Source organism: Aspergillus thermomutatus (assembly GCF_002237265.1).
Source record: "Aspergillus thermomutatus strain HMR AF 39 chromosome Unknown NODE_63, whole genome shotgun sequence".
Classification (NCBI taxonomy): domain Eukaryota; kingdom Fungi; phylum Ascomycota; class Eurotiomycetes; order Eurotiales; family Aspergillaceae; genus Aspergillus; species Aspergillus thermomutatus.
This window is the reverse complement of record NW_020798112.1, coordinates 34,816-46,954: the sequence shown is the minus strand read 5'-3', so window position 1 is coordinate 46,954 and position 12,139 is coordinate 34,816. Positions and strand designations below refer to the sequence as shown.

At 50.5% G+C, this 12,139-nt stretch overlaps 5 protein-coding genes across 5 annotated transcripts; 3 read left to right on the top strand and 2 right to left on the bottom strand.

Annotated features, from left to right (window-relative positions):
- Positions 1 to 344: 344 nt before the first annotated feature.
- Positions 345 to 2,014, top strand: GCD11 (translation initiation factor eIF2 subunit gamma; the record flags this gene model as incomplete). Its single annotated transcript, XM_026758987.1, has 3 exons — positions 345 to 874; positions 940 to 1,926; positions 1,984 to 2,014. 3 exons carry the CDS (start codon positions 345 to 347, stop codon positions 2,012 to 2,014), a joined length of 1,548 nt encoding a protein of 515 aa, XP_026615544.1.
- An 803-nt stretch (positions 2,015 to 2,817) lies between these two features.
- On the top strand, positions 2,818 to 4,499 carry CDV56_105168 (zinc metalloprotease; the record flags this gene model as incomplete). Its single annotated transcript, XM_026758787.1, has 5 exons — positions 2,818 to 2,832; positions 2,918 to 3,100; positions 3,184 to 3,930; positions 4,019 to 4,211; positions 4,267 to 4,499. The coding sequence occupies 5 exons, from the start codon at positions 2,818 to 2,820 to the stop codon at positions 4,497 to 4,499; spliced, it is 1,371 nt and encodes a 456-aa protein (XP_026615543.1).
- Positions 4,500 to 4,784: 285 nt separating this feature from the next.
- Positions 4,785 to 5,321, bottom strand: CDV56_105099 (uncharacterized protein; the record flags this gene model as incomplete). The annotated part of the gene is made up of 1 exon (XM_026758718.1): positions 4,785 to 5,321. The coding sequence occupies one exon, from the start codon at positions 5,319 to 5,321 to the stop codon at positions 4,785 to 4,787; it is 537 nt and encodes a 178-aa protein (XP_026615542.1).
- Positions 5,322 to 5,813: 492 nt separating this feature from the next.
- Positions 5,814 to 6,262, top strand: CDV56_105039 (mitochondrial 54S ribosomal protein bL34m; the record flags this gene model as incomplete). The annotated part of the gene is made up of 2 exons (XM_026758658.1): positions 5,814 to 5,833; positions 5,935 to 6,262. 2 exons carry the CDS (start codon positions 5,814 to 5,816, stop codon positions 6,260 to 6,262), a joined length of 348 nt encoding a protein of 115 aa, XP_026615541.1.
- A 572-nt stretch (positions 6,263 to 6,834) lies between these two features.
- Positions 6,835 to 11,972, bottom strand: CDV56_104559 (putative zinc metalloprotease; the record flags this gene model as incomplete). The annotated part of the gene is made up of 5 exons (XM_026758178.1): positions 6,835 to 7,344; positions 7,493 to 7,870; positions 8,762 to 10,833; positions 10,889 to 11,862; positions 11,926 to 11,972. 5 exons carry the CDS (start codon positions 11,970 to 11,972, stop codon positions 6,835 to 6,837), a joined length of 3,981 nt encoding a protein of 1,326 aa, XP_026615540.1.
- Positions 11,973 to 12,139: the final 167 nt, after the last annotated feature.

Sequence of the window (12,139 nt, the reverse complement as noted above, 5' to 3'; positions counted from 1 at the left end):
GTTCCTCCATCAGAACCATTATATCCATGAATTTCATGCAAGAGAAAAGAATACCTCAAAATTCCCTTAAGTTTATAGATCGACCTGTTCTTGATTGACTGTATCAGGTCAACCCAGTTAGCAGCCCACAGGGCACGAAAGAGGCTCCCACCGCCCACTCACACTCCACTACACAAATCAGAACCCCACTGGTATCATATCGCCTCCGTTTTCCTAGCAAGCAAATTTCATCCAACAACGGAACCCTTGATAATCACCCCTCCACTCTCGGACTAACCCCTTCCTTAAACCCCTAGGTTCTCTATCTCTCTGTCCGTGAATATCAAAGGGTTATTATCGCAATCATGGCTACCAACGGCGATTTTACCGACGATGAATCGCAGCCTGGCTCCCCCATGCTGGATGCGGCGAACGGCCAGTATGACATTGAAGAACAGGAGCCTCTTGATCTGGAAGAGAAGCCCCTCAAGTCTGCGATGAAGAAAGGCTCTGTGCCTGTTCCTCAGCCGAAGCGTCCAGAACTGCCCGAGCAGCCCAACCCAGAGACTCTCGATTTGTCGACACTGACGCCTCTGTCGCCCGAGATTATCGCGCGCCAGGCCACAATCAACATCGGTACTATCGGACACGTCGCTCATGGCAAGTCGACTGTGGTGAAGGCTATTTCGGAGGTGCAGACTGTCCGATTCAAGAACGAGTTGGAGCGGAACATTACCATCAAGCTTGGTTATGCCAACGCGAAGATCTACAAGTGCGACAACCCTGAGTGCCCTCGCCCGACGTGCTTCAAGAGTTACAAGAGTGAGAAGGAAGTCGACCCTCCATGTGAGAGAGAAGGATGCACAGGTCGTTACAGATTGCTGAGACATGTCTCGTAAGTAGATCGAGTTTGCCTTCGCGTGTCGAGGGGGACTAATAGCTAATCCTCACTACTCACAGGTTCGTTGACTGCCCTGGGCACGATATTCTTATGAGTACCATGTTGTCAGGTGCCGCCGTCATGGACGCCGCCCTTCTGCTGATTGCCGGAAACGAAGCTTGCCCCCAGCCCCAGACTTCGGAGCACTTGGCGGCTATTGAGATCATGAAGCTCAGCCATATCATCATTCTGCAGAACAAGGTTGACTTGATGAGGGAAGACGGTGCTCTGCAACATTACCAATCGATCCTGAAGTTCATTCGTGGTACTGTTGCCGATGGCTCTCCTATCATTCCCATCTCCGCTCAGCTCAAGTACAACATTGACGCTGTCAACGAATACCTTGTTTCGCACATCCCGGTTCCAGTCCGTGACTTCACTGCTTCCCCTCACATGATTGTCATCCGTTCCTTCGACGTCAACAAGCCCGGTGCGGAGATCGATGAGTTGAAGGGTGGTGTTGCAGGTGGCTCTATCCTGACTGGTGTGCTGAAGCTGAACGACGAGATTGAGATTCGCCCCGGTCTCGTTACCAAGGACGAGAACGGCAAGATCCAATGCCGCCCCATCTTCTCCCGTGTCGTCTCGCTCTTCGCTGAGCACAACGATCTGAAGTTCGCTGTTCCTGGTGGTTTGATTGGTGTCGGAACTCGTGTCGACCCTACCCTGTGCCGTGCCGATCGTCTCGTCGGTTTCGTCCTAGGTCACCGTGGCCGTTTGCCGGCCATCTACACTGAACTGGAGGTCAACTACTTCCTGCTGCGTCGCCTGCTCGGTGTCAAGACTGCCGATGGCAAGCAGGCCAAGGTCGCCAAGCTCACCAAGAACGAGGTCCTCATGGTTAACATCGGCTCTACGGCCACTGGTGCTAAGGTTATGGGTGTGAAGGCTGATGCTGCCAAGCTCAGCTTGACCAGCCCGGCTTGTACAGAGATTGGAGAGAAGATTGCTATCAGCCGGAGAATCGACAAGCATTGGCGTCTGATCGGATGGGCCAATATTGTCGCGTAAGTCACCCTGACTAGCCATCGTTGTTATGGTTTTATAGGACTAATTTGTTACAGTGGTAACACTCTTGAGCCCATTCTGAACTAGACAAGATTCCCTTGTCAGATCAATTAGGTCAACCCGCTCGTGAAATTGTTGAGGGAGACATTTGGGGTCCCAGCTCATTCGCATTCCCCGATTCTTCGCCAGCAGATCTAGGCGGTGGAAGCAGCAGAAAAGAAAAAGTTGATGACTCGAGATCACGAAGAGCGTCGGGATTCACTCCAGTCTAGAGAACACAGGAAGCTCCGATGTTCGTCTCTTCCAGCCGTTGGAGCTCTGAGGAGGTGGATTACGATATGCAGAGACGGCCGTACTTGAGGGGTTCTTAAAAGGCTAGAGGCCGTCTGTTTTGGTTGAGACATGGGCGCATAAAAGAATGAGTCACGTTGATGAAGTGCCACTACTTCTGTGATGTGTGTTATGAAGCTGTTCTTATGTGAAAACTTTCTATTTTCTTCTATATATTTGTTGCTTTGTCTCCTACTGTGGAGTACATATGTAGATGGTGTGCCAGGTAGACGATGAAGTATTAAGGGAACAGGATGGGAAAGAGTCCCATATGGCCAAAGCTAAATATGCGATACTATATACAGAATAGACTATCAATCCAGTTATGATTCTAGATCTCAAAGATCACATTCGTTCATGTTCTGAAAAATATGCGGTCGAACATTCTTTGTTCTGTCAGCTGGAGATGCGGCCAGTTTGCACTAAGTGGCTTTTGACTAAGACATCACCATCCATCGAGCGGGAGTACTTGCATCTGTCAACACCACTAGGCTACAAACAACAGGTCAACAACACAGCGCTTTGTTTGAACCGCCTGTTGTTGTGCTGAATTTTCAGCCATGTATATCCTCGAGGTAAGCTCTCTGCATTCGTCCCTTCGTAGCCACCTGACGATGGTCTGTTGATGTTGTTCTGACCGAACGATTCTGCCCTCTATAGCAACTTGCGCGTCTTCTGGACCGCCCGCTCTTTCCGTGGAAGAATGTTCTCGTGGGATTCTCTTTAGGTCAATTCATTCTCGAAGGATTCTTGTCCTTCCGACAATACAAGGTGTTGCAGCGGACAAAGCCACCCAAGGTGTTGGAGAATGAAGTGTCACAGAAAGTCTTTGATCAGAGTCAGGTAAGCATTTCAAGATGGGATCGGAGATGGGAATATTGCTATTATCAAGATCACAGGTCTGACGTGTCCGTCCTTGTCTACAGGCATATGGTCGCGCAAAAGCCAAGTTCGGTTTCATCTCAGGTCTTTACGGTCAAATCCAGAATCTTGCATTCATCTACGGCGATGTCCTCCCCAAGCTTTGGGGACTGAGCGGTCTCTTGCTAACGCGGTACTTCCCCTCTCGGTTCCAGGGTGAAATTACCCAGACGCTCCTGTTCATCTTCGGTTTCAACCTGATCAGCACCGTCCTGTCCTTGCCCATTTCATACTACAATACCTTCGTTCTAGAGGAGAAGTTTGGCTTTAACAAGCAGACGCTCAAGCTCTGGGTTACCGACATGCTCAAGGGTCAGATGCTGGGAATCGTGTTGGGAACCCCGATCATCAGTGCCGTGCTTAAGATCGTCCAGAAGACTGGCAATTCGTTCTTCTACTACCTGTGGCTCTTTGGTGTCTTTGTTCAGATCTTCGCTATCACCATCTACCCCATTGTCATCCTGCCACTGTTCAACAAGCTCTCACCTCTAGAACCTGGCGAATTGAAGACCGGCGTTGAAAACCTCGCCCGCAAGCTCGAATTCCCTCTCCACGAACTGTATGTCATCGACGGCAGCAAGCGCAGTGCTCACAGCAACGCGTACTTCTACGGACTGCCGTGGAAAAAACACATTGTCATCTATGATACTCTGATTGAGAAGAGCGAGACTGAGGAAGTCGTCGCCGTCTTGAGTCACGAACTTGGTCACTGGAGCCTCGGTCACACTACTAAGCTCTTTGCTATTGCTCAGGTATGTGTTTACTGAACTTCTTCTTGATATCGCGACCTTATAAAAAACACCAAAGTGCACAGAAGAAGGCTAATGGTCCATGTTATAGTCTCACATGTTCTATATTTTCGCCCTATTCTCGGTTTTTGTGAACAACAAGTCCCTGTATCAATCATTTGGCTTCCACCAGGAAATGCCCATCATGATTGGATTCCTCCTGTTCTCAGATGCTCTGGCTCCCATGGATGCTGTCGTCAAGCTCTTGATGAACATTCTCAGCCGCAAGTTCGAGTTCCAAGCTGGTATGATTCCTGTCCTCTTGTACTTCTTTAGAAACAGAAGCTGACCGCGCCACAGATGCCTTCGCCGTGAAGCTCGGGTATTCCGAACAGCTTGCCGCGTCCCTTCTCAAGCTTCAGATCCAGAATTTGAGCACCATGGACGCTGACTGGATGTATGCCAGTTACCACTACTCTCACCCCATCCTATCCGAGCGACTCAAGGCGCTTGGCTGGCAGGGAGGAAAGGTCACCGACGTGAAGACGGAAGATAGCGAAAAGCCGGTCAAGGCTGCTGACCGGGAGCTTTGAACACAACCGATTCTCTTCGATATAAGTCCTTTCTCTCCTTTTTCGTTCCGTTCACGGTGTTAGGTGGCGGCTGGGGCAAAAAGGTGTCTGTTGGTTGTAGAGCAAAGGTCGATTTTGATTCTAGTATAACAGCAAACTCCATACCCTGTGTGATGTAATATCATCCAAAAACAAACGCCAATAGCAAGATACGGGTCCTGTACTTTGAGAACCAACCAATTGAACCGAAAATCCATCAGCAGAGCAATGCAAGTAACCCAAGTGAAGCTTCCAGCCGGATTCGATCTATGCCTCCGCGCCCTTGGCTTTAGCTCTCTTCTCGGCCAACCGGCGCTCCTTCTTCTTCCTCTTCCGCTCCTCCTTGTCCACGACATGTTCGTCAGCCTCAACCTCTACCCTCTCAAGCTGCTGCTCTTGCTCCTCGTCATCTTCACCTCGCATCTCCTCCTCATCGTCATCCATCGCATCATCAGCGGCCACCTGCTCATGCTTGGTCGGATCCTCCCACTCGACATTATCGCCGTTCTCACCCTGCAGCGCCTCACCGGCATTGATCTTCGCCAGAGTCAAATCACGGCCCAGAACCTCGCCAGCCAATCCGGCCTGGACGCGCTTCAGGTTATGCAGGATGAGATTTGGCGCTGCAGCTGTGGTACGGGAGATGGGGCCGTGCTCGCTGATGCTAGCGTTGGGTTGCAGGGCTGGATCTGTGGCGGCGCGGTCGAGATAGGCGGCGAGGAAGTCGTGGGCGGCGGATTGGGAGATGGGTTTTGAGGAGAGGATGGTTGTTGGAGGAAGAGGGGAGGGGCCTTGAGTTGCCATTCTGGGTCTTTTGAGGCTTGTTGCCTGCTCGGTTGATTTCGTGGAATGTAGATCGAATTAGTTTGCAATGGAAGTGTCGCAAGTGAATGGTTGAGGGAGAAGTTTGGTGGCTTAGCGCGATTGATGAGCGTATGTCCCGGTGGTCCTGGGTGGATGATTCTTTGTATAGAATGAACTCTGGAGAAATTGAGTGTAGCCAAAGCGACAGGAATGAAGGTCTGACCATGAAATCTTGAAGCATCAAATTGAAAAGAAATCTGCTGGTCCGTGCGTCCGCCGCGCCGGAGGTTCAATTTTCGTCCGCCTCAACTGTTGGTCAATGTCCGATAGCCTCAGACTCAGAGACCATCACCATCTCCGCAATATTCAGCGATCCAATCAATACATTTCTGGAAGAGGGCGATCACAAACTCCTTAATTGTTCAGTCCTTGTGAAACTTCGACATGCTCTGCTTCCAGTGTAGAGCCGTGCCCTCCGCGCTGCGAAATACAATGCGCTCCCAGTCGTTCAGGTACGTCCTGTCAATTCTGTCGAAGTATACTTTCGACTCTCGAGAAATTCTGCCAGCTGTCATATCAGACGGGGACTCTAAGTTGACAACCAACGCAACAGACTCCCGACTCAGACCCTCACCACCTCCCTATCAACACCACTCCGCACGTTTTCATCCGCCCTCCGTTCACAGCCGACCCCGTTGACACAGAGTCTCCCCTCATTCCGCACATCTCTCACATCCGCCTCTTCGCTGTCATTCGGTCTGACGCAACAGACTCGGTCTTTCTCCGCCAGTGCGTCGCTGGCCGGTAGACGTGCTACCTACAATCCCTCGCGAAGAGTGCAGAAACGTCGTCATGGGTTCCTTGCGCGGCTGCGGTCGAGGGGAGGGAGGAAGGTTCTCCAGCACCGGAGAGAGAAGGGACGGAAGTCGCTGAGTTGGTAGTGGGTTTGCTTTTTGCGGTGGTAAAGAACTTTGAGAGAATTGTACGGAATCCACTTGGCTTTGCCTGGTTGGATATCGAGTGTCGATGGATATGAAGATGATGCCGTCTCGATTCTTTCTGGGCTTATCAGGATTATTCCTGTGTTCTTCGTGGTTGAGAGGAACGGGATAGCTATTCCGATCACTGGGGTGATTTAGATCGATGGGATAGCTGGTGTGCATCTTGTGTTCGCTGGGACAAGATGCTTTTTCTACATGTACCATATACATACAGTTATCAGGTCCTTGCATTATACTTCGGTTTGCGTCGCTTATGAATAGGGTCTGTCATTCCAGGGCCACGATCTGGACCGAAGAAGCCATCAACATTAAAATCTTTTATATACAGGAAATGGAAGCAACACAGATGATCGATACCGGCACTTATTTCATGATAACAGCGCAAACTCTTATTTCCATCAGGGTGAATATTCTTCTGATATATATATATATATATCAAAGGTACTTCGGGTATAAATGCTAAAATCGGGAAGATGGAATCTGCAGATGTAAACGCCACTCCTATCTCAGCCTCACCGCACCTCGTACTTCCCCGTGTGGACACCATCCAGCTCCGCCACAGCCGGCTGCTGCTGCTGCGAGTCCAGCTCTGAAGGATATTGCTGGGGTCGAGCCACCGGAGGATAGACACCGAAGGGGCCATTCTGAGACCCCGGCAAGAAGGCGGAATTATTCTGCTCTGCTGCGAGTCGCTTCTTCCGGCGCAAGCGCACCAGAAACAGCGCGAGCAGACATCCTACGATGACAACGCCTGCTCCGACACCGACACCGACGCCGATCGCTATGGTTGTCGTCGAGTCTGACCCTGAACTGTGCGAATGGTTTGAGTTTGCGGCTGCGCTCGTGGTGGGGGCTGGTGTTATCGACGATGTTGTCGACGATGTTGTCGACGTCCCTTTGCTTGTTGATGCCGTGGAAGTTTCCCTGGAGGACTCTGTCGTGGTTGTCGCCGTTGAGGTAGGTTCTACACCCGCCGTCGCAGTGATGGTGGGTTCGTCTAGGGTGAATTTCAAGTACGAGGCCTTGGTACAGCAGTCATCTGCAGAGCAGCAGTAGTTGTTGGTGGTATTCCCGCATCGCATCACCCATTCTCCACCAGAGGGACTTTCTGCAGAAAGAGTTCGAATTGAGTGAACATAGTCAATTAGTGGTCTGTGACTTGAGGCTCACCTGCAACACAGTGTCCCTGGCATTCAGGCGCAGCCCACGTTTTGTCCGTACAGGTCCCTCTGATGAACTGAAGGGGATTGCCTCGGAGCCATCCCACCAGCCTGCGGGCTGGCAGAGCTGGTTGGAAGTGCAGAGGAAGCCCTGTGTACAGCAGACACTGGCCGAGGCTGACGCGTTGCATGGACGATCGTTCGATATCGTTCCGTCAGGCGTATAGCAATTCGTCGCTGAGGCGGAGGGGACCGTCGAAAGCAATGCGAGAATAACGAAGCTGACATTGACTAGGCGACGAAGTAACAACCATCTGGCTGTCATCGCTGCTAGCCGTAGCATTGCATCAATCATCAGCGTTGACCGACTGCTGACTCGAAGCGATTTCTATAGTACTCAAACTTAGAGAGCTATGACATGGAATTAAACGAGTATATCGTCAAGGTTGTTTCGGATTTCCCCTTGAATAACCCATCAACGGCTGATCACAGCGAGAGATGAGTTAGAAGGATTGCTCATGGGAAAGAAATCATGTTGGCTGTGTCACTACTTGAGATTGGGGCCGTTAGTTATCTCACGATCGACATTAAACTAGTTATATTGTGCGGCGCAGCTATCCTGCACACCCCAGCGCTTACTGCACCATCGGCTCCAATCACAACTGGCAGTATGGAGTGATTTGATCGAGTTTGCGCCTAGTGAGACAACTAAAACAGCAGATACTGTGCTATTGGCTGGGGGTTAATATACGTTGAATTGCATGCGATTCAGGGCCTCTTCGTCCAATTTGCATGATGTATCAGTATTGCTGTTCAGAAGGCTCGAAAAGTCCAAGTGTTCCGTCCGATGTCGCTTAATAATGTGTCAGATTTTGTCTCTTCATGCTGTTCTTGTACAATGGAGGAGGAACACCTGTCATGTCTAATATAGTGAAAGTAAATCTCTTGTCTAGGCCGTGAGGTATACATCCGATCGCACGATGCCTCACCCGATGTCATCATAACTTGCATCACTCGTTATCATCAGATCCTTCTTCATCCTCCGAGCCAGATTCGGATTCATCATCTTCATCGTCGTCGTCATCGTCTTCATCTTCGTCTTCGGATTCTTCGTCTTCGTCGCCATCATTTTTCAATCCATAGTCATCTTCAAAGTCCTTCAGTGGCTGCACCACAGGAGTGAAACCAGTCGCTTCGAGGCCTTGTTTGATTGTCTATATCGAGAGTGAGTATCTGAAGCTCACAAAGCACTATTCTACGCATGCAAGGGAACTCTTACCTCTTCAAGCACAGGCGCACAGGTGACAACAAGGTTCGCCTTGTCCGGAGCGAACAACGGCAGGATGATTTCGCGCAAGGCTGCCTTGACGTCTTCAACACTAGTGACCCGCACTTGTTTGAGCGTCTTTTCCTTGTAGTCGCTGGGCAAGTTGCGAATGACCTGACGAATGAAGCTGCCTTGCGCCGCACTGGCGACGGTCGACTGCTCGTTGGCGAAGCTGACAACAATGCTGCTGATAGCCCCCTCTAACATCAAGGGGTCGAAGGGGATTGCACCGGAGAGGTGGTCTTCGACAATCTGTTTACTAGACTCGAATGCCTTGTGTGCATTCGGTGACCGATATACATCAAAGTTCACAAAGCCGGTGTCGATATTATAGGCGAAGTTCGTACCGTAAGCCAAGCCCTTGCCACGGACGGCAACCCAAAGAGGACCCTCGACGGCGTTCATATACGCAATGGCAACCAGCAGAGCGGGGAGCTTGGGGTGATCGTACGAGTCAAGACCCCGAGCTGTTGCGTAGGCAAAGGACGAGTCAATCGTCGGCATCGGAACCACATACGACTTTCCACCAAGGTTGCGACCTGCCTCGCTCAGCAAGTCCCTGCGGACGGTGACGGGCTTCAGAGGGGTCACATCACCGAGTCGCTCAGCAAACGGCTTCCAGGACGAAACTGGGTTGGGTAATTTGTCAATGTCTGCGATGACCAAAACTCGCATGTTCTCAAACTTGAAAAGAGCTTGTCTGATCTCTTCCATGCGAGCAACAACGGCCTCGGGTTGCTCAGCCAATTGTCGCTTGATCCGCTTAAGATACCGCGCCTTGACCAAGGTGCTCCGCGCCCGCACAATGGATTCAGCCGCGTAGTGAACCATGACATGCACAGCTGCCAGCATGTCATCACCACTACGCTTGGCGTCGGGCACATCAGCAAGGAGCCGACTGGTGATCGCGCGCAGTCTCTCCACATCAAAGACTGAGTTCCAGGAGAGCTCCTCAAGCCAGGCAATTGCACTGCTATACTTTTCTATTTCAACCTGGAAGGAGATGCGCAACATCTCCGAATTGCCCAGGCTTCTTGCACCCTCCATCGAATAGCCAACAGTATCCCTTTCCAATTCAACCACAACTTGTTCGAAATTGATCGTCTGCCCATCCCGTTGAACGGGTAGGTTGAAGAACGCCTCCGTATACACGGACAGAAGGGGACGAAGGTGGACTGGCACCGACTGAGCCGAGATAAGAAGTGAAAGCTGGACGAAGCTACTAGGTATATGTTCAAAATGGATGAATAGTGGCAGCTCCGAGCCATCAGCATCCACCAACTCCTGAATCTTGTTATCCGCGCGTCCGGCTCTCAAGGCAGAGCCGGATCGGGCCGTCGTTGTCTCCACGAAATGGATAGATTCAGTACCAGGAATCTTGAACTTTTCCAGCATCTCTTGAGGAATCTCTTTATCATTTTCAGCCTTTGCCTTCTCCAGTTTGTCGGCCAATTCCTTCAGGCCCTCGGGTCCGAGTCGCTTCTTCTGAGCTGCAACTCTGGCCTCTTCCTCTTTCTTCAAGGTTTCAGACATCTTCAATGATGGCACACCAAGTATAGTGACATGGGGTGCATCCGAAAGCCACTTCTTGATGAAATTACGCCATTCATCCTCACTCCACTTCTCCAAAACGTCGTACTCTTGCAGGGTTGCAACGTCCAGCAGCGTTGAGCCATCTTTCTTTCCGAAAAGAAAATCAGAAATGACATACTCTGCCAAAGAAGAAGCAGAGTTCTCAGTGGAAAACTTCCAAGTCCGCTTTTGTCGGTCGATGCATTCTTTCAGATACTTCATGTCCAGGTCCTTCTTCATAGCGTCCTGGAGAACCTCGAAGAATCGTTTCTCTACCTGGGCGAGCTTGGCGGTTTCAACACTGGTCAGGGTGAATCGGATTTCGACACTTGGATGATCTTCGGTAGCATAGTAGACAGCACTGGCAAGCTGTTCCTTTTCCACAAGAACGTTCTCTAAAAGAGAAGCCGACGACCCAGCCAGGTACAAAAGTGCGACGTTAAGAGCACCGGCTTGTACATATAAGCGATGAATCACAAAAAGGATGAAGACGGGGGGAAGACTCACTTTGTACGGGATCAGTGCAATCGGGACCCAAAAACCTGATTTCTATTTCACCAAAAGATTCGTCCTCCTCGGGGAACTCCACAGTCTTCACAATCGATGTCTCCAATGGAGGAGCTTGCTTGGAATCTACCCATGGTCGTCTGAATGGCGAGTCAGGACTTGGAATGACATCCAGGATAGTGTCTTCGAATTTGTCAAGCGTTTCTAGCATATTGTCATGGTCCACCTCACCCGTGATGATCAGACACAGGTTACGAGGTTGGTACATCTCACGATGAAACGCGCGAATCCTCTCCGCGCTGAGGACACGAAGCTGCTCCATCATGCCTCCAGTCTCATAACGAAAGCCTACGCCAGGCGGGTACATCAGCCGTCGAGCCGTCAAGTCAATCAGTTCAGCGGCGTTGTTTTGCACTCCTTGCATCTCCGAGTATACGACTCCTGCGTCGTTACCGGAACCGTCTATGTGGTGCACTTCTGTGTAGCAGCCTTCATCTGTCAGAGTAGGTGCAATCACATGCTCCAGATAGACAGGCAAGATATGAGAAAACCCCTCCCAGCCCGCTGTATCCAGCGTGTAGGCTGTGTGATCCGTGGCTGTCCAGGCGTTTGTGTTAGAATACACTCGCGTAGCAAGCTTATCTAAGAATCCCTTGTATCTATAATTGCGCGATCCCATGAAACACAGGTGTTCCAGAGTGTGAGGGGCACCCGAATCATCCAGAATCTCTGTGGCAAGGACAAAATACCCAGTCACCTTGGGGCCTTTCTGATCAATGACCACTACTCTCATGCCGGTCCTCTCGGATTCATATTGAATGAACTCGCTCGGCGAGTAGTCAGGCTTGAACCTCTGGAGTAATTTAAAGTGAGTCTTCTGGCTAGAGGATGACATATTGCCGTACGACATGAACGGAAACTCTTTCCAGTTTCCGATGTTCCAAATACTGCCGAACAAGTCTCGTTGAGACAATCTAGTACAAAGTCAGTAATTCAGAGACCTTTTGATGTATGAGCAACGTCTGTCGTCGGGAAACAGTAAAGGAATGGCTGATTCAAGGAAAGAAACGGGAGCTGCACCCATCCCATGACTGGCATCCAGGTAACAGAAACACAAAAAACAACCAAAAAAGAGCGGCTGGCTTGTATAACGCTGCGAAGAACACGTTGGACGTGGACTCTTATGACGCTATGGATAGCACACGCTTCGAAGCGGCATTGACGTCGATAAAACGCGGGACAGAGAATCTT